Source organism: Panthera leo, chromosome C1 (assembly GCF_018350215.1).
Source record: "Panthera leo isolate Ple1 chromosome C1, P.leo_Ple1_pat1.1, whole genome shotgun sequence".
NCBI lineage: Eukaryota > Metazoa > Chordata > Mammalia > Carnivora > Felidae > Panthera > Panthera leo.
This window is the reverse complement of record NC_056686.1, coordinates 61,641,784-61,664,327: the sequence shown is the minus strand read 5'-3', so window position 1 is coordinate 61,664,327 and position 22,544 is coordinate 61,641,784. Positions and strand designations below refer to the sequence as shown.

At 37.8% G+C, this 22,544-nt stretch overlaps 1 protein-coding gene across 2 annotated transcripts in view; it reads right to left on the bottom strand.

Annotated features, from left to right (window-relative positions):
• Nucleotides 1–22,544, bottom strand: part of LOC122227592 (serine/threonine-protein kinase TNNI3K-like) — a 295,054-nt gene that overhangs the window by 149,974 nt on the left and 122,536 nt on the right. For both annotated transcript variants that reach the window (XM_042952200.1, XM_042952201.1), the window contains exons 13-18: nucleotides 17,635–17,721; nucleotides 16,487–16,543; nucleotides 15,424–15,516; nucleotides 15,282–15,339; nucleotides 14,961–15,155; nucleotides 14,111–14,215 (exon numbers count right to left, since the gene is read on the bottom strand). In XM_042952200.1, coding sequence (XP_042808134.1) covers nucleotides 14,111–14,215; nucleotides 14,961–15,155; nucleotides 15,282–15,339; nucleotides 15,424–15,516; nucleotides 16,487–16,543; nucleotides 17,635–17,721 — 595 coding nt within the window. The remainder of the gene's footprint in view (nucleotides 1–14,110; nucleotides 14,216–14,960; nucleotides 15,156–15,281; nucleotides 15,340–15,423; nucleotides 15,517–16,486; nucleotides 16,544–17,634; nucleotides 17,722–22,544) is intronic.

Here is a 22,544-nt window from a genome sequence, read left to right as displayed (position 1 = left end):
ACCACAAGATCATCACCTGAGCTGAAGTCAGACACTTAACTGACTGGGCCATTCAGGCTCCCCAGTCTTTATCTGTTTAAAAAAGACATTTTACACTGCAGTGCCTGGGTGACTCAGTCGGTTAAGCATCAGACTTCGGCTCTGGTCTGCTCTCAGCACAGAGCTGGGTTTGGATCCTTTGTCTCCTTCTCTCTCTGCCCTTGCCCCACTTGCATGCGTACTCTCTCTTTCTCTCTCTCTCAAAAATAAATAAATCAACTTTAAAAAAGATACAGAGTTATGAGTATTTAATAAACTAATACCTATGAAACACTGAGAGCAATGCCTGGCACAAAGAAATTGTGCCATTAATGATATTTTCATATTCCTTGAAATGCTATTAATTAATCCTTGACCAGCATGGGAACAGAGCATACAACCTCACAGAATGATTAGAACTCTTTAATCCTGGAGGGATGGTCTTTGTATCAATTATATTTTAAGCCTTGTATGTGATGAACTGTATTCTCAGTCACTAAACCCTTATTTAATGGCTTTAACAACCTACAGAAAGTTAGAGAAAAGCAATGCCTGGTGCCATAGATGAAACAGTGTTAGAGCATTGATGATGTCTGGCTTCTTTTCTCTGGGGAGGGAAAGTGAACTTTTATTAGGATCAAATGGTACAAAATCCACAGCCCCAGTCCTAATTAAGCCTCATGTGTAGTAGGGAATACATGCAAATACATGACCAATTTCCATAGAGTGCTATCCTGAGATAAGCAAGAGTAGGATAAGCTGTGGGAATATATGAGTAGGCTTCCTGGAGGAGGGAATAGAAATTACTTAGAAGAAAAGTGATACTGGAGGAAGAGAGAGAAGGAGCAACGAGGGGAAGTAGGGAAGGAGGTAGGGCAGGGGTGGATGCTTCCATCAGAGCAAACAGTATGTGTTAAAGCCTATTATTTTTTTAAATTTACCTTTTTAGGGGGCGCCTGGATGGCTTAGTCAGTTGAGCGTCTGACTTCAGCTCAGGTCATGATCTCACAGCTCATGAGTTTGAGCCCCGCGTCAGGGTCTGTGCTGATAGCTTGGAGCCTGGAGCCTGCTTCAGATTCTGCGCCTCCCTCTCTCTCTATCCCTAACCCACTCACATTCTATCTCTGTCTCTCTCAAAAATAAATAAACATTAAAAAAAATTTTAAAAATTAACTTTTCAGATGGAGACTACAGATGCAATTCAACTGACAAAGACAAAAAAAAAAAAAAAAGATTAAAAAACCCCTCAAGCTTTGTTTTCTGTCTACTGCTTACAGTGCTAGAGAACAAGCTTGGCAAATAACAGCTCTTTAGCCTCATATTTAAGAACCAAAAAGAAGAAACTTTGTCAAACCCAGAAGAGGTTAATAACAGTTCAATGCTAAAATATCTGTCCTTAAGGCCAACCATATCTCAATAGAAGGATACTCAGAGTATCTTTCTCATTCTTTGTACTAAATGGAAAAAAAAAAAATTAAAGAAAGAGAAAGAATTAGAAGAAGCATGTAATCAATCCTTTCCTTTACAAATCCCAGCAATTCAGGAGACTGCCAGCAGCTAAGTCTTTCAGGGACCACAGACAGGAAAAAGCCTATTAAAATGTGCCCCATTCCCAAAGAAAGGGTCACTCAAGATCCTCAGACCCTTAACTCTGAATAGACTTAATGAAAGCCAACTGCTATTTTAAGAATTTAGAAGGGGATTTCCCTCCCCAAAGAAAAGAAGCCAGACATCATCAATGCTCTAACACTGTTTCATCTATGGCACCAGGCATTGCTTTTCTCTAACTTTCTGTAGGTTGTTAAAGCCATTAAATAAGGGTTTAGTGACTGAGAATACAGTTCATCACATACAAGGCTTAAAATATAATTGATACAAAGACCATCCCTCCAGGATTAAAGAGTTCTAATCATTCTGTGAGGTTGTATGCTCTGTTCCCATGCTGGTCAAGGTAATACTAAGCCTTTCTGAAGAGGAGTATGTTGTTCTCCACACCAGTTAGTAACCACAACAGTTTTCAACTTCAGTTGGAAGAAGATAATCCAATTACCTTACAAATAGTACAGATCCAGTAGCTGGATACAAAATGAGTTTTACTCTAAGACTTTCTGGCAACCCAGTTTCATGTGATTAATAAAAATGATATATGGGTTTCTCTTGTAGAACCTTTCTCTAGAGTTCTTCATGTAACATTGTCCTGACACCCCTATTAATTGCAAGGATATCTCTGTGGACAGGTACACATTAGACATCATTATCATCTGCAAATGAGAAACTTGAGGCAGAAAGAAGTCAAGTGACATGACAACAGTGTCACAATAAGAATAGGAATAGAAATGAGAAAAATGATTGTCTCCTGTGAATCAAGAAAGATATGATGGGATGAATCCTTCCTTTTCTCTATTGAAGGAAGGGCAGAACAACATTTTCACTGCTAATTTTGAAAACATTCTGTCCTTTTCTTACAGAGCTCTTTGTAATGAACAGGAAAATTGCTGAATAGAGTCATTAGGTGAACTCACTGGGCATAGAGAAGAAAAGCTACCTAACACTACATGGATGCTCCACAAATCCTCTACCAAACCAGAACTTCTCCTACTTGACTTTTTTGCTTGGCATGATCTCTGGGATGTGCCTTGGATGAAGCTTCCCCTTCTCTGCCATTATATTCACCAACAAATGATTGTTGAGTCATCGAATGGCTGGTGTTTAAATTGTATGCTTAAATTTTGTGAATGAGGTATAGGAAGAAGATTTACCAAGAAGGGTCTTGGATAATTAAATAACCCCCTCCAACCTTTAGCTGTTCTGTTCCAGACCTGCATCTGCCTAAGGGGAGTGTCAGAATCCCTGTTGCAAATCTGAACCATGCAGTGATACAGGATTAGAATTCCCTGGTCCTTCTTCATATATAGTAAGAGATCTACAGTCAAACCCATCCAGTTATCTCCTAGATCTTAATGACAAGAAGAAATTAGCCATCTGAGATATTATAATCAAAGTTTATAGTGATACAATCAAAGGGAGAGACAGGCCTTTAAGAACATTTAATTCAGTAAATAAACTTCACCATCAAGAATATTAAGTAGTGAAAATACGTTTTCAGAAAAATAAAGAAGAAAAATAATGATAATAATAGCTCATGTATTTTCTCATTTAAACTCAATACAATATACATTATTATTACCACCTCATAAATTAGAAAACTGGTTTTTACACAAATTGTCCAAGGACACAGATGAGGTGTTACAGAGGTGGTATTTGAACCTGCACCGTCTGGCTCCATAGCCTGTACTCTCAATTGGTTCATCCTATAGCCTTCCAGTAGGGTGGGAAACCATACCAACATAGATTCCCAGAAATGGGAATACTGACATTATCTGAAAAGTTGCTTCCTCCCAAGAGTGACAGGGAAAATTTTGAAATAAAAATTGTTAAACAAGACAAGGAAATTTACAATTACCTGAATCTCTTTTTCAAGGCAAAATACAATGTATAGCTATTGGAAATTCAATCAATGGGAAAAGAAATACCCACCTATTAAGATTGTTTCTGCTTTATTAGCTAGAAATTCTGGCTCTGGGTCCCTAGTCAGGTTGCACTCAATTAAATTCCAGGATCTTAAAAACACAACAACGTAAATGAATCTCAGCAAGCAAGGGTTGAAAATGATGAACTGAGAAATGCACAGATAACCACAAGGCAGCATTAATATCATTATTGAAAGGTTAGCTGCTCAGGAAATCGACAAGGCGCCAAGAGGGCACTCACAGTGCCTCCCAAGAAATGAGAGCAGAGAAGAAACGAGGCTGAACAGAGCAAAGCCTTTGTTGACATTTTCAAAAGCTGACTTTATACAGGCCGTATCCCTGAAGAATGGAAAATGGCAATATAAGGAACCAGTAACACTAGAAAATTGCAGGCCAGTAAGTTCACCACCAGTCACAGGGAAGCATTTGAAAGGTTTTAGAGGATCAAGAGGGGGCATCACCTCTACTCTTCCAAGGTCAGCCCTGGGCTGAGAGAAGGTAACACTGTTACAGGAAAAGCACTCCTGTCTCCCTGACTTTGGGAATTCTCAGGGAATAGCTGTGTTGTATTATGGAAAGAGGCAACAGAATGGATGACTTCATCACAAAATGCTCAGGAATAAGAAATCCTGAGGCCAGGTTCCAGAGTGATTCAAAAGTGAATTCTGGCATCACAGAATTCCTGTTTTCAGTCAAACCCTTTCTGTGTTGTTATACACACAGATACATTTGTTTTGTACACACACAATCTTGTGTAGTGTTTCAAATGGCATATGGTGGCTTAGAACCCATCTCTATAATGTAAATGTGAGATTCAGCGATTTATCTGACTGGGACCATTGAGGCCAAGATTCTGATGAAAGCCAGCGAGAGATGACAGGTTTGACTAGGTTTGTGTGAACAATATGATAGTGTGAACAGAATGGATGAGTTTTCCTTTGACTTAAATATACCGTTTTAATTTAAAGGGAGTGTGTGTCTAAGGGAATTTACTTAATGGGGTGTTAAGTAAGAGCACTATTTTTAGAATTAGTGGATGTAGCCAAAATTAAATGAGACGTTCTAATGGAGGCAGCTGAGAAAGGAAGAACATTTTAACTGGCCCTGGGAGGGAACTTTAGCTATTTCCACTGGAGTACAAAGAGAGGACAACTCAGGACTAAAGGACATTCTAGAAGTGGAGCAGGAGAGACGGAGGGGCCTGCTATTTTAATTCAGAATGAGGAACCTGAACCAAAATGAAATGTGATAGGAATGTTTGGGACACTGCCTCTGGGAACCGTGGCAATCAGGTGAGGAGGCAGGGATGGATCTACATTCAGAGGAGATGAGGACAAGTTGGATTGTGAAATTTCTATTTAAATAATAGGTAGGAACTTGAGAGTCTGAGGGAACTCTCTGGAAGTTTGTGTAGCTGAGGACAGGCAGATTGACTTTAAATGGAGACTGAGCATGTCAGAAATGGAAATTATGACTGAACATCAACACCTGAATGGAGTTCATAAACACCATTAGAGTAATTTGTAGAATTAAATAGTTAAGGAATGCTTTCTGCTGGATATGGTACAATAAGGTTCTCTGGATAGAGTGATGATAGTCCTTCTGTGTTTTAATTTTCACTCTTAAAGGAAAATGTGTGTGCATGTTTTAATTGACACAGAGCACATGGAATTTACTTCTGTTTTCAATTTGTATAGTCTATTCTATACTATTGTATCTCATTACAGTACATGTTTTGCTCTCGAACCATGTTTTGATTCAGGGACATATGTCTCCACACTCCCAAAGCTATTCTCATATCTTCAATGTAACCAACAAAAGTAAGTGAAAAGAACTGTTTCAAAATTAACTCATACGTAATATGCTTTATTAAATAGCTTTTGGTATATTTCCTGATTAGTGGTATTAGTTTATAAATTGTGTAATTGTATTCATAAAAAATATTTAGCATGCAATTAACATTATATTAGTGCAATTGATTCATGCAAATCTAGACCAGGCTTCTCAATTATTATCTTTACCTAAAACCTAGTAACCCTAGTAAAAATTATTATCACTAGTGCAAATAGGGCGAAGGTAGCACGGACTATGGGCTGCCCATGAAAATTCATTCCCTCTTCTTCTGGACACATAAGTAAGACATGGCCATGTGACTGAGCTCTAGCCAATGAGATGTAACTCAAAGTGATGCATGACACTGCAATGCCTGGCCTGTAAAACATTTCATGCGTGTCTCACATACCCTTGTTTCATTTTTGCTCACATGAATGGAGATGACCTCAAAGGAGACTCTGGAAACCACATGTTTAAAATGGGTCTTACTTTCTTACACCATTCACAAAAACAAACTCAAAATGGATAAAGGACCTGAATGTGAGACAGGAAACCATCAAAACCCTAGAGGAGAAAGCAGGGAAAAACCTCTCTGACCTCAGCCGCAGCAATTTCTTACTTGACACATCCCCAAAGGCAAGGGAATTAAAAGCAAAAATGAACTATTGGGACCTCATGAAGATAAAAAGCTTCTGCACAGCAAAGGAAACAACCAACAAAACTAAAAGGCAACCAACAGAATGGGAAAAGAAATTTGCAAATGACATATCAGACAAAGGGCTAGTATCCAAAATCTATAAAGAGCTCACCAAACTCCACACCTGAAAAACAAATAATCCAGTGCATAAATGGGCAGAAAACATGAATAAACACTTCTCTAAAGAAGACATCCAGATGGCCAACAGGCACATCAAAAGATAATCAACGTCGCTCCTCATCAGGGAAATACAAACCAAAACCACACTCAGATATCACCTCACGCCAGTCAGAGTGGCTAAAATGAACAAAACAGGAGACTATAGATGCTGGAGAGGATGTGGAGAAACGGGAACCCTCTTGCACTGTTGGTGGGAATGCAAACTGGTGCAGCTACTCTGGAAAACAGTGTGGAGGTTCCTCAAAAAATTAAAAATAGACCTACCCTGTGACCCAGCAGTAGCACTGCTAGGAATTTACCCAAGAGATACAGGAGGACTGATGCATAGAGGCAGTTGTACCCCAATGTTTATAGCAGCACTCTCAACAATAGCTAAATTATGGAAAGAACCTAAATGTCCATCAACTGACGAATGGATAAAGAAATTGTGGTTTATATACACAATGGAATACTATGTGGCAATGAGAAAGAATGAAATATGGCCTTTTGTAGCAACGTGGATGGAACTGGAGAGTGTTATGCTAAGTGAAATAAGTCATACAGAGAAGGACAGATTCCATATGTTTTCACTCCTATGTGGATCCTGAGAAACTTAACAGAAGACCATGGGGGAGGGGAAGGGAAAAAAAATGGTTAGAGAGGGAGGGAGCCAAAACATAAGAGACTCCTAAAAACTGAGAACAAACTGAGTGTTCATGGGGGGTGGGAGAGAGGGGTGGGTGGGTGATGGGTATTGGGAAGGGCACCTGTTGGGATGAGCACTGGGTGTTGTATGGAAACCAATTTGACAATAAATTTCATATTAAAAAGATAAAAAAAATGAAAAATAAAAAACAAATAAAAAAAATGGGTCTTGAGTGACTTCATGGAAAGGTGCCACACCAACAACCTATTTATTCACATAATCAAGATACACATTTCTATTGTTTTGGGACCATTATCCATTTTTTTTTAGTCTATTATTGTAGCAGATAATACAATAACAAATTCAGATTTCATCTTAGAAAACTGAATAGTTTAGTGTCTTTTTTCCCCTATTACTCAAAGCAGTAATGAAATGCACAGAGATTGCTTTAAAAATTAATCTGGAAATCTGAACTCACATTATATTTTTGGACAAAAACATTTCAGAACTACTGGCACCTCTTTAACCCTGAGGCCCTAAGTTCTAAGGCATCCATTGTAGGTAATGAATACATTTCTCTTCTATGTATCTCAAATGGTATAGCTATGTCTCATCCTTGGGAGAATTAAGAAAATTGTCCCTCAAATCATTTCCATAGGGCTTAATTCATTCAGGATTCCAGTTGAGAAAGGCTGGAAGCCTTACAAAAACCTGCAAATGTGTATGCTTATATGTGTATTGATACATAATACACAGACACAATTTATATGAGTCTTTATCCTTCTATACGTGTATTGATTTATTATATATAGTTCTGTATTCTTCCAGAGTTTATAGTCTTGAATACCCATATCACCTGTGTGTACTGCAATTGTCCAATATTGAAACTTATACTTCTGTTTTGGCTGGCTTTGAAGATTCTACACTCCTGGGAACTTTTTAGTATTAACCACAAATTAGAAATTAGATGTTCCAGAGTACCTTAAGTATACATAGCACAACTCCTATGGAAACTGCTGGGTCTTGGGATCTACTCTATGTTGTAGGTATCATGGGCCTTTGGACTCAGTCTTTTGCATTCATTATTAAATAGATGAATGAATGAATGAATGAATGAATGAATGATTATACTGTACTTTGGGCAATTATTCTCAAAACATTTAGAATTCTACTATGAATTAATTCCTCAATATTCCCACTCCACTCTGGCAGCAGAGAAGGGTGAGACTGTATGGCAAATGGTTAGTGTAATTGCCATGAGACTTGAAGGTTGTTCTCAAAGGTTGAATCACCAGGGGTGCTCTATAAAAATATGGTAACTGGGCCCCACCTCTGGAAATTCTGATGAAAGAAGCATCAGGTTTTTGTTTTTTTTTTTAAAGTTCTCCCAAAGTTTCTAATGTGCAGCTGGGGTTGAGAAAACTGTTAGGACAATATTTCCCCTTCTTGTTTGATCATAAGAATTAGCTGGTAATCTTGTTTAAAAGTATGGATTCTTAGGCCCATTTTAGGACATTCTCAATCTGTGCCTTTAAAGGAGGAGTCTTTGAATTTTTGTTTTTTAATTTTTTTAAATGTTTTAATTTATTTTGAGAGGCAGAGCACAAGTGGGGGAGGGGCAGAGAGAGGGAGACCCAGAATCCAAAGCAGGCTCCAGGCTCTGAGCTGTCAGCACAGAGTCGGATGTAAGGCTCAAACTCATGAATCGCAAGATCATGACCCCAGCCGAAGTCGGACACTTAACCGACTGAGCCACCCAGGCACCCCTTGTTTTTTTTATGAGGGTCCCAGATGATGCTTATGATAGGGAAATTTGGGAAAATACTTCATTAGCTTCTAAGCTCTTCTAGAAAAAAAATGCTAAGGGCTATCATTCTCAGCTGTATCCCTTGGCATAGCACAGATTCTGGTTCATATTAAGCACTCAAGTATTCATATTAATTAATTCATTCATTCCACTTTGAAAGTGGAAATGGATGAGAAAATTTTGACAAAATTTAAAATGTCACTGTGACCGGTTTAATACTAGAGAATTACAAAGTAGAGTTATGAAGGATTTCATGAGTTTCAGTGGATTCTCTTTCATGATCTACTATAATTATTGCACTGTAATCAATTGGTTTGCATTTAGAACTTCAGAATTCTTTGCAAGGTAATATTTGCCAGTGAATATTAAACTCTACATAACCACTTATTGGGAAAGTCACCAGGGAAAGGCATAGCTGAGAGTAGACTATAAGAACTAAGGAATACCACTGTACCCAACAGTTCAGTAGTTAGAAGAAACTGTTAACAATTCGTTTATTTGTACTTGACTGAGTTTTTTTCAATGCAAGGCTCTTATATGTGTATTCAATTGAAAGGCTTATCCACACATCAGCTTAAAAACAATTATTAAACATTTTTTACCAATAATTTTTTCTCTCATGCTTTTTGAAACCTTCACAAATTTAGTTAAATGTGATCTTCAAAATTAACCTTCTTTTAGCCTTTACCAGCTTTGTCAGTTTATAGTATCTGTCATTTGTCATGAGTAAGTTGGCTGTTTTTAAATTGTCATTATTTTCCTTTATTGATACCCAAATAAGCTGACACTCAAAAATCAATAGTAGTCTTTCTCAGATGTAGACCTACACCCCCAACTAATTACTTGTGTTACATAAAAAGAAATATTGATATGTATGAGAATATTGTAGAGTATTTTCCATCTTCTACATATAAGGGAACAAGTGAAGGGTTAATAGCAATAGCAAATGTCATTTGTATAGTGCTTCACAGTTTACAAAATGCTTTGATATACATATCTCATGGGAGTACAATGGCCGCTCTATGATGGAAGTATCACTATTTCATTGCATACAGTGTTGTTATATATACTTATACAGGGGAAAAGACCATTCATTTGATCCATATATGTTTGCAATGATATTTTGGTTTCAATGTCAAACAATTTGGAAAATGTACTTTTCCAAGGAAACACAGAGAGCTGTTTGTATTCAGTAAAAAGCCTCAAAGCCGTTAGCTGTAAACCGTGTTTTGTAAGCTCCAATGCTACAAAATGAATGTATAAATTGGGCCAAGTATAAGTTGGTAAGTTGGTAGGTAGTGGGGTCTACAACAAATTGTTAAGTGCATTCCTGTCTAAAGCTATATACATTTAAAAAATATTTAAGGGTGCCTGGGTGGCTCAGTTGGTTAAGCGTCTGACTTCGGCTCAGGTCATGATCTCGGTTTGTGAGTTCGAGCCCCACTTCAGGCTCTGTACTGATAGCTCATAGTGTGGAGCCTGTTTCAGATTCTGTGTCTGTCTGTCTCTCTCTCTCTGCCCCTCCCTTGCTCGGGCTCTTTCTCTCTTTTTCTCTCAAAAATGAATAAATATTAAAAATTTTTTAAAAATATTTAAACACTATAGACCAAAGGAAACATATTATATAGATTTTCTGTTCCACACGAAAAGAACATGGGTTGTAAAAGAAGAAATAAAGCAGGGACACAGAAACACAAGGAGATGATATGAGAAATTATTTGGGTCACAGGAAACACAAAAAGCAAAGTTGGTAAATGCTGATGATGCTTATTTAGTACCATCAACCTCTGTCTATCTCTCTGTTCTGACTTGGTTTTGTTGTTGTTCTTGGGACAGCATAATATAATGTTAAAAATACTGTATGTTATGGATGTCACCTTGGAATTAGTTTCCTTATCAGTAAAGTGGAGATAATAATAGGTATGTTATAGAATTGTCTTGAGATTAACTGAGCATACATGACTTCCTTTCACATTGTGAGTGGTAAATAAATGGTGGGTATTATCATCATTCTAATCATCATCATTGGAAAGAACCACTTCCTTACTCATTCCTACAACTTCTCCTTAGTACATACTTAAAGATCAAAATTAACTTCCAGACCTGTATGGTGAGAAGCTTGCCAAAGGAAAGGCAGAGTTCCTTCCTCTCACTCATATAAATCAACAACCACAAAACCAAAGACAGAAGTGTCCCCTCTCTGTAAGCTGATCAATAAGCTCAAACAGCCTCTTTACTTTGCACCATAAAAAAGTATTGGGAAAATTAGACTACCTAAAAGTAGCCATACTTGTACCAACTATGCCATTGCTTCCTGAAACGCTATTCACCAAAACGCCCCTAGAACTTGGTTCAGTTAAAAACTCATTGATTGAACATCTCTGTGATAAAGAGAAAAGGATCTTTGCTCTTGAAGCCCTGACACACCCAGATTAGTGGGAAAAAGAAAAATGTAAACAGGTCATTTCAATACAAAAACTCAAACATGTCCAAGTTCCTCACTCTGATGGGCATCTTTCCTTTTACCTCTTTCAGTGGGACTTCAGAAGCATTGTAGACATGCAAGGGTTAGTATGCTGTGAGAACACTGAGGGAAGATACACGCCTATTCTTCAAAGTCCAGCTTTAGCCCTACATCCTCCAGGAAGCTTTCCACTCTACTTTGATCTTTGACTTACTCGAAATCCTTTGATTTCCAGTAAAATTGCCACTTAATCATTTTGGTTCCTAGTAATTTTATACCTTACATGGGAAATAAATTGTTTCCTGGGCACGTGTTCTATGTACCCAACCATACTGTAGTAAGTCCTCTAAGCAGAAAGACTTATACTCTTTTGAGCAATATACAGTGTTATATCTGCATTAATCTGAAAAACTGAATGTTTTATTGTTGGCAGATTAAGATTAGTAAAAACTAGTTCACAAATAATAAATGCAATAGTTTAGGACTCTATTATATTGGGTGCACCTATGAAACAGTGTTTTATAAAATTTGAAGACTTTTTGGTATGATTTAAAGCATTTGAATTATTAGAAACAGAAAAATTGTAAATATAAACATATCTGTTACACAGTAAATGTTCTATTTCTACTTTTAATCATCATTTATATTTTTGGTCCTGCTTTACAACCTGGTGGTAACAACTTGCATTTACTCACAGGGCAACAGAATACACATTCAATTGCCCCATAATTGAAGAGTTACAGCTAGACAAAACTTTCGATGATCACTCATTTGTTTTAATACCACATCCAAAATGGTTGTGATGATAAGATAACACTCCTAAAACTCACAAATCATCAGTTTATATTATGCTAACTTATCACTTAAATCTATTTCCTAAATATTTTTACTGAAACTCAAAGAAAAAAATATTTATTAACATAAATGTTTTTAAAAGAGAGGTAAAAAAAAAACCCAAAAACCTAATAACAACAAAGAAATGACCTTTGTATGAAAACTAATCATTTTAAATGGATTAAATCTCACACACATTTACTTCTAATATCTAAGATTCACTCTCATATCTAATTTATTTTATCTCCCCTATCCTTAATATGTCCTCCCTTTCATTTCCACTGCCACTAGTAAAATTCTGCTTTTCATTACTTCTCAGTTAGATTACTGCAACAACTGCTTCATCAGTTTCTTGACTTTCCCATCAAGTTGATCTTTTCCAATGATGCTAGATTAATTATTGCATAACACAGTTCCAAACTTCTGATTCCTAGCTCAACCATTTGCACTGCCTACTTTCTTACAGAACAAAGTCTAAACTACCTAAAGTCTAGGATTCACTAATTTCTGTGCTATTGTTCCAATTTATCTTCCTGAATTTCTTTCCCAATCATATGCTTCCTACATTACACATATTACATACATTCATAGACACTTCATCCACTAAAGATAAACTACTCATTGTTCCTGTATATGCCTTTAACATTCTAATCTCTATTTTCTTAATGTTTTCTCTAAGCCTAGTCTACTCTCCCAAATTCTACCCATCCTTTGGAGCCAAGTTCAAATGTCCCTTCTTTCATGAAGATGTTTCTAAATTCCTCAGAAGTAGTTAATATTCTTCTTTCTGAAATTTTATCGAATTTTAAAATGTCTCTCTTATGGAACTTGTTACTTTATACCTAAAACATACTAGGTAAGTGTTTCTCTGCTTTACTAAAACTGTGAAAAGCCCTTGAGAATGGAGTGTATGGCAGCTTCACATCATAAGCTCTAATGGGCCAAGTATAAAGGCTTCAAACATAGTAGATCCCCAAATAGTTGTTGAACAAAAGGCTGAATGGAGTGATTACTTTTTAGTAGTCTCAGAATTGTGGACTTTATACAAAAGATTATGTATGGGATCTATATGAATGTTATTGATAATCATTCAATGAAAATTATTGCCTTTGAATAATCTGACTCGTTTCATAAACTAGATCAGTGGTTGTCCAGCTCTTCTCCACAGCTCTTTTGGGACTCCACAGACGTGGCCTGGGGATCTCCCTCCTGGGCAGTAGAAAATGGTAAGTGAACAGATTTCTGTACTCTGCATTCTGCCTTCAACTAAAGCTGCTACATTTTGTATATTGGCCTTCTTGTAAGACTTTGCTTAGAAAGCTTTCACTGTTTAAAAAGTTTTTTTGAGGGGTGCCTGGGTGGCTCAGTCGGTTGAGCGACCGACTTTGGCTCAGGTCCTGATCTCACGGTTTGTGAGTTCGAGCCTCGTGTTGGGCTCTGTGCTGACAGCTCAGAGCCTGGAGCCTGCTTCTGATTCTGTGTCTCCCTCTCTCTCTGCCCCGCCCCACTCATGCTCTGTCTCTCTCTGTCTCAGAAATAAGTAAATATTAAAAAAAAATTTTTTTATAGTTTTTTTGAAATCCCTTGGGGTTTTACCCCTAGAATACTATAATTCCGTATTTGTTTCAAGTCTCTGACCCACACGAAAATAACTTCACATGAAAACTAGGTAAATGAGCTGCTGTGTTTTTGGCTGAATTTACTATTAGAAAAATACCAGAATGGTAGCACAAAAGTAGGTAATTTAAATCAGGACCTCTTATAATACCTGACTTTGTATGAGACCTGCTATAATAGTCTTTGACCTAAATTTTTGATCTGACTTTATTGACTTGAGAACAAGCTAGCTGGTGAATATTACAGACATCATTCTCTTTGTGGCCATTTCTCATAGATTTGAAAGATCCCTGAGAGGCAGTTATATAGCTTTCTATTTCTGTAAAAGACAATGACAAAACTTTCTATCACCTAGCCTTAAAGTAGCCTTTCCCCTTACCCACAAAGAAGAAAACTGATTTGCACTGTATCTTCACATATCTTCAGTGAAGAGACACTTAAATCTGTCTTAAACTCCCAGTTAGTTACACAATCCTATGTTCATTATTTGAGGTGGGGGGAATACCTGTTTAAGTCACGGTGTATAATTGGCTGTGTCAGGTTGTGAAGGTACTCCATACCTTTGGCAACATCTACTGCAATAATTAATTTAGACTGCAAATCAAGAATCCTAGAATTTAAAAAAAAAGATTTAGTGAGAATGAAATGGTCAAAGCCAATAACACATCTTTCTAAAAGAAATCAATGGTGTGTGTGTGATTTGTTATTCTGTGTATCTTTCAGCCTTTTTTGCTTTATTGAAGATTAAGCTAAAAATTCAAAAAAATCTGGAAAAATAGGTTTCCACATCAGAAAATGCTTAATTCTAAATCAGTTTAGATATCAACTCCACATATTTAAAATATTTTACTTGAGTTTATAATATTTATAATATTATACTTAATTTTTTATAATAATATAAAATTGATTCTATTTTAATAACTGAGAGAAACCACACTCTGATTATTGTATGCATATATCTAGGAAGTAAATTAGAATTGATTGTGCAGGGCTATTCTTTTTTAACTTTAAAGCATAAATGCTTGGACCCCTGATAATTATTTTATTCTGAGCTTACATATATCTGCTTTATTGGTATGTCATATTAACTTAATTAGTGTAAGCTTCAGTTGCTAATTTAAATTCCTTGGATTTGTTATCTTCAACTGAATTCCTGTTAAGAAAGTACAGAAATATTTCTATTCATTAAAACATAATTCTTGGGCATAAATTATTAGCCATCTTTAAAATGCTACCTTTCCTAGCATTCAGAGATGTCAGAAGGTAAAGGGTCACCCAAGCAGAAAGTCTCTGAGGTGTTGCAAGGATAATTCCAATGACACTTAAAAGGATAAGTCAGAACAAGAGAACCATACCTCTTCTGTTCATGAAGGAGGGAGAATAGAGAACCCCCTGATATGTACTGGGTGACAATGGCGAACTGGCTGGGATCATTCAAGCAAGCACCCACAAACTGAATTACACATGGATGATTGAGCCGGCAGAGAATGGACACCTCTCGGCAAAACATATCCACGTCTGATTTGGAGCAGTAGGTGTTGGCTCGGTAACTGCAAATGGCAGGAGTGGGGAATCCTCAGTCAACAGATGGATCAAAACAAGGGGCTTGCCATGCATATGCTTCTTAAAGTTCACAACTCCAGTCTGATACTAAATTTTCTCATTTGCTCGCTTACCGTTTTATAGCCACTATTTTATTTCTGCACCGTCCTTTATATACTTTCCCAAAAGAACCTAAAATTGTTTAAGAGAAATGAATAAACACATATTATCTTGAGCTCTTGAAACTAACAGCAGACTAGTGTTTTCTTAGGTTACCTGAGCCGATAATCTCATGGAACTCAATTTCTGAGAGTTGAAGATGGAAATGTGAGGGTAATCCAGCCCTTAGGAGGAGGACATCTGCCTTCTCTGCAAATAGGAATTGTTATTTTCTTTTTTAAGATTAAAAAGCACACATGGATGTGTCCACATGATTTACATACATGCTTTACTTAACGAAAAATGTCATTCCCCAGTAACATCTAATTTTCCAAATACAGTTGACTCTTTGGAGATACTAAAACCTTATCACAAATGATCCCTATTCCCGGCATTAAAGTCATGTTAGTTTTCTGTCTCTGTTCTCTGACCTTTGTTATCAGGGCTAAGGGTTTATTCCTAATCTGATCAATAACTGGCTTGTCTGCCTGACATGGCAACCCCGGAGTACAGTTCGTATCACATCATGATAAGGAGTTTTATCTGGTCAACCCCAGAAGCCTACCACAGTAGGTTTAGCCAAATATCCATCAGCTAAATCTCAAAGGGATGCCAGTTAGATGTCAAAAAATAAGTATGTGAATCATTCAGAGGAAACATCCCAAACCAAAGATAATTTTTTAAAAAAACTTCAAATTCTAGTTACATATAAATTTATAGTTGAATTATATATTTTAAAAATTTTCCTGATTCAATGCTATTTATTTCTATGTGCAGCATCCACACAAGAATTTTCCAAGGTATTACTTATTTGGGGTCTTTTGAAAAATAACTTCTTTGTTCAAATTTATTTTCCTATGGCAAACCTATTCCCAATTCTCCTCAAAGATATTAACATTGGTAATTTAGATTTCATTGAAAGTACAAATGTCTTTAAGAACTTGATCTTTCTTTAATACTTAAGAAATTCTCACTGTTATACCTTCATGAAGCAAGATGCCATATGAAAAATAGTACAGAGGTAAGATTAACTGTGGGAAGAATGGCTTGTTGGTAATATTATTTATGCATGCAAAATAGTCATCATGTATAATATGTGAAACAAAATAGAAAGTTATTGTATGTAAGCCAGTTGTTATCCTGAGTGATAAAGTGTAACAATTGTCCCATATTGAAATACCTTTTGTCATGCTTTTAATCTTCCCCAAGGGAGATGGAAGAGACACATAGGAGCCATCTAGAAATCAAATTAGATTATAGAATTGAAGGTAGCCATCATTTTTTTCTACACAAACATTAAACATTATAAAAAGAAGCAGGTGACAAAAGAAATTTGCTAAGAAAACCAAGTGAGAATATAGCTTTAACCCAGGTCTTTCTCTGTATACTGAAACTGCACAGTGAGTGTTTATTTAGAGAGAACACAAAAAGATTAAAAACAAAAAAAACAAGGTCTAGCAGACTCCAACAGATTTAATTTGTGTCTGGGTATGATATTCTCTGGCCTGCCTTAATAGATTACTAAAATGGAACATGACTGCTCTCAGCTCACCCAGGCCTTCCTAGTCATGCATAAGCCTCATAGAAACCCAGTCCAGGGAATGTTAGTTAAACCTGAAGGAACTGCAGATTGGTAAATTAGAAAAACAGCTTAAATGAAGGCTTCCTTCTCGTTTTAAGTATATTTATTTTGAGAGAAGGAGAGAGCGTGAGTGCGGCAGGGGCAGAGAGAGAGGGAGAATCTCAAGCAGGCCCTACACCATCAGCATAGAGCCAGATGCTGGGCTTGATCTCACAAACCATGAAATCATAACCTGAGCCAAAAATCAAGACTTGGATTCTCAACCAACTGAACCACCCAGGTGCCCCAAGTGAAGGCTTCTTTATTTTCAGCCTCACCCAGACATAAGTTTTCTTAAAATAAAGCTAATCTGACATGCCCTCCTCTCTAACCCCAGAATATAATAGTAATAGAAACAAATGAAATAAGTCATACAGAGAAAGACAGATACCATATGTTTTCACTCTTATGTGGATCCTGAGAAACTTAACAGAAGACCATGGGGAAGGGGAAGGAAAGAAAAAAGAGGTTAGAGAGGGAGGGAGCGAAACCATAAGAGACTCTTAAAAACTGAGAATGAACTGAGGGTTGATGGGGGGTTGGAGGGAGGGGGGGGTGGGTGATGGGTATTGAGGAGGGCACCTGTTGGGATGAGCACCGGGTGTTGTATGGAAACCAATTTGACAATAAATTTCATTAAAAAAAAAAAGGTTTACCTTTGGGCACAATATTGTACTAACAACAAAAACTGAGTAAGAAAGTGATACCTCCTCCAGGCTGAGAATATTCATTACAGGGCAATTCATCCTGCGGTCTCTTATAATGCTTCAGGAGTGTGACAATCGGATCATGTCCTTCATGAAAAGACAAAAAGGACAAAGAGTCTTAACTTCTGTTTGATTTATTCAGCTCACCATATAACTCAAAAGTGACTAGAGACAGCTTGAAGCACAGGCTCTATCTTAAGAGATAATATACTGCAATAGGAATGTAGTACTTTCATTCATTCAGTCAGTCAAAATAATTCACTGAGACTCTACTACATGTGAGACTCTATGTTAAGCACTATACTGGGTGGGGGATATACAAAGAACAGTGACTCTGGTCCTATCCCCAAGAAGCTTAGTGTAGTTGAATAATGATGAGAATTTTTAAATGAGGAAATATGAGGTGCTAAGGGCACCATTAAAAGGGTGAAAAGCACATATGGTAACCAGGAAAGAGGGATGAGTTTGCTTTGATTGAACATTACATTTCATTGGCAACTGCAGTATATAACATGGCCCTAAGATAATTTACATAGGTTTTTGTGACAGGAGACAGCTGGCTGGCTTGCTATCAATATTTGTACTCCCCATTCATGTAGTGATTTTGTCACTGGGAATGGCTGTCCACCCCGGGAGGTCAGTGCCCTGTCATCCCTGCATCTAGTTATGGCCTTGAGAGAAATTCTCACCAAGGGAACATGAGCAAAAGTGATGCTGCTTCCAACTCTGGGCTTTTAGAAAAAGACCTTCTCTACTCTTCCTATCTGCTGGCTGGATGCAGATGGTTGGGAGATGGGAGATGGAAGAAAGCCATCTACTGACCAGAAATGCCCACACTAGACTTTTACGCAACCGAGAAATAAATTTCTACTACATAACACCACCAAAATTAGGCAGGGGGGGTGTTATTAATTGTAATAGGTACTTATTGTGTAAGATAAAAAATGCTAAATGCTCCTCTGAGTAGACCAATGATTTTCAATAGAACTAAACTTTTTGATATTGTATTATGTTTTAACTATAAAAATAATCTACTGAAGCTAATTTATACAAGAGAAAAATAAAGTCAGCCTTAAAGACCCTGCCAAAAGACTTGTGAAATGCAACAGAACTCATTGTAAAAATGGTACACTTTAGGAATTGAGAAAGCAGAAGTGCTTATCCATCACAGAGGGTTCATAGTTAACATTGATTCAGAAAACACCTAGCTAATGTATACAGTATATGCTGAGAGTTATGCCTGCTTACCAAATCCCCCTTCAAAAAGAGAAAAAGATTTTAATAGAGCATGCAAGATCATGAGATGGAGTAATTAAGATACTAAGTAGCATTAAAAGCTTTTTCTGGGGCACCTGGGTGGCTCAGTTGGTTAAGCGAACGACTTCAGCTCAAGTCAGGATCTCATTGTTTGTGAGTTCAAACCAGGTGTTGTAACTCTGCGCTGGCAGCCCACAGCCTGCTTTGAATTCTCTGTTTCCCTCTCTTTCTGTCCCTCCCCTGCTCGCTCTCTCTCTCTCTCTCTCTCTCTCTCTCAAAAATAAACAAAATAAACATTAAAAAAAAGCTTTTCCAAATGTAATATCTCAACACCAGCTTCTTCAAGAAAAACAACATTGTGATGACGATTAATAAAATTTGTAGCAAAACTTAAATCTACCGAGTTAACAACTGGTGTTCATTTTCTTATCCGTAGATTTCAATTTGTGAGTGGTAGATCTATAATTTTCTCAAATCACAGACATAGGTTATAACGAAATAATGAGGAGCCAGTCCTATTCCCACTTTTTCTTTGGATTCTCCCGTGATCACAATCAGGGAAACCTCAGAACCCGAATGGCATTAGCCAATAGGCAAATTTCTAAAGAGACTAGTAGGCAGAAGGAACAGATAATGTAAAGTTCCAAGATGGGAGCAAATGTGACACCTTCAGAAATGAAAGAAGGCCAGTGTGGCCAGAGCATCACAGGCAAGGATGAGAGTGGTTCCAGACTTGGCTGGAGAAACAGATGAGTGCACATCACGTCAGGTAGTGCTTCACAAACTTTTTAGTGTGTTTAAGCATCACTTGGAGAGCATGTTAAACCACAGATTCCTGAGCCGTGCCCCCAGAGATTCTGACTGAAAGGTCTACAGTGGGACCTGAGAGTTGCTTTTCTGACAAAGTCCCAAGTGATGCTGATTAGGAGTCCACACTTTGATGCTACTGATGTGGAGTTTTGGATTTTACGACAGAGTTTGGATTTTAATGTAGGTGAAATGGGGAACACTTGAGGATTTTTTTTAACGTTTATTTATTTATTTTGAGTGAGAGAGAATGTAAGCGAGTGAGCAGGGGTGGAGCAGAGAGAGAGAGGGAGAGAGAGAGAATCCCAAGCAGGCTCCACTCACCAGGAGTCTGATGTGGGGCTCCATCTCACGACTGTGAGATAATGACCCGAGCCGAAATCAAGGGTCTGATGCTTAACTGACTGAGCCACCTATGTGCCCCTGAAGGATTTTAATTAGTAGAAGGACATGACTTGTTTTACCTTTTAAAAAAGATCCTTATTTACAGGTTAGAACTATGATACACCCTCGTAAGGCTGTTGTAAAGATTGAGATAATGCATGTGATAGGCCTAACAATTTTAAGATATAAATATGCCTCTCAGATCTTTTCACTGCTTTTTGCCTTACTGTTTAGCCCCAAGAATTGTAAATGAACTTGGAAACTCCTTTATGGAACTTCAGATAAATTTTCTAAACATCAATATATTCCATTTCTATTGCTACTATTGTTAATTACTGCAAACTTCGTGGCTTAAACAACACAACTGTATTATTTTCTAGCTCTGGTAGTTAGAAATCCGACATAGCTCTCAATGGGCTAAAGCAAGGTGTTGGCAAGCTTCATTCCTTTCTAGAGGCTCTTGAGGAAGGTCAATTTTGTTGCTTTTTCCAGCCTTGAAAGACCACTGACATTCCTTGCTGTGGCCCCCCTTTTAGATTTTCAAAGCTAGCAATGGCTGGCTGAATCATTCTCACTCCACATCACTCTGACCTCTGCTTCTGCCTCCCTCTTCTGCATTTAAGGACCCCTGCTATTACACAGAGCTCACTGGGATAATCCAGGATAGTCTTTCTCTAAAAGTCAGCTAATTAGCAGCCTTAATTCCCCTTTCCCATGTAAGGCGGCATACTCATAAACTTCAGGAAATAGGCCCTGGACAGTTTTGGGGGGCATTACTCTGCCACCACTCCCAGTATGATGAAAATTTCAGTGTGCTCTGTTTGCGTGTTGGTACTGCTTCCTGTTGTGCACCTCCCTTTCTTTCCCAGGGCTGATGGTCATTTTAATCTCAAGATAGAAGTAGCACAACCAACAAAAAGTTATCTGGAATTAAAATTCCCCTTCATCTGTCCTGCTGCTAGATTCATAGGTTCTGAGGTTTGTCTGCTCCTCTCTATGCTTTCTGCCCCCACTTTAATAGGACCTGTGTTGCTTTAAGTTGTTCTTTTACTTAATTTGGTCTTTACGTGTTTGGGACCAAGAAAAACAAAAAAACAAAACAAAACAAAACAAAACAAAACAAATTATCTTATTTCCATTTTTCCTTTGGGAAAAATAAAACAACCTAAACCCCAAGCATTTACCCAAGCATAACAAAGCTTAATTCACAAAGCCCACATCCCTGCCTGTCTCAGCCTCTCTGTTGGACTGACTGTGGCTGACAGCAGAGAGGGAGAGGGCCTCCTGCTTTCCCTAGTGAAGCAGAAAGCCGCATCTTGAATCCTGACCGTCTGTGTAAGTCCGTGATCACACCCTTGATGTTACCTTTCATTTCAACAGCTCTCTTGGCTCCACTTGCTCTGAGCAGTTTTAATTTCCTGCCAGCACAGTGGCACAATTTGCTGGCATTTTCTTTGGGATGCTTTTCATCAAGAGCCTAATGAGTGCCTGGGTTCTGGCTGATGATAAGCACGAGGCTGCCAGGGAAATGCCAAGAGGCCCCTTGGCTCTGGAAGGCATCTCCGCCTGATTTCCCACCTCCTGCTAACTATGGGCTGAGGCGCACATGTATGGGAAATTCTCCACTGCTATCACTGCTCTGACAAACTACCAAAGTGTATGCAAAGAAACCTGAAAACCACTAGGGCCCAGCTCCCTGATACTTGGGCACAAGGAGTTAAGTAGAAAAGTGCCTTGATGGAACTCACTAAATGGACTTGTTAAGGCAAACTCCTGATAATGGATATACCCAGATAACCAAGGCACACTAATGGAACACATCCAGAGATAATCAAACTTCCACCAATTAAATAAAATGTTTTCCCATATCTAAGAATTTACTATCTACATCCAAGTATTTTACCCAAAACAGGAGGTTGCTATGCTATTAGCCTAATGCAGTTATAATAATGCTTTGCACATTCGGAGAATTACTCACTGGAGCCCATGAAGGTTTTTGCCAGCTTGGAGTGTCTTTCATATCTTGCGCCCCACTCTTCCAGTCTGTCTGTACCATTCAAATTCCATGTTTTCCCTTTAATTCATCTCCTGTTGCTTTCCTTATACTTGGGAGCTATTTCTCCCAACCCCAAATTGCTTTGCTTTCAGCTTTCTGAATATCTGTATCTTAAAATCTAGGTTGTTGTGTAAGGCTACACGTCCATTCAAAGGGCTGTTACATAGACAGTTTACTATGTATGTCATGGTCATATATGTAACAGAGGGTTCCTAATTATTCAAGAAGGAAAAGGACCCATCTTATTATATCCCTATAAAGTTGTGTCTCCACCCCCACCACTTCGTCTTACGAATAACAGATGCTGTTTATTGCTATGAAAAATTATTTTAAGTACTAGGTCTGAAGATTAACAGTAAACGACACTGGTACTAAGATCTTCTCCCAGATGTTGTGACTCTGAAGC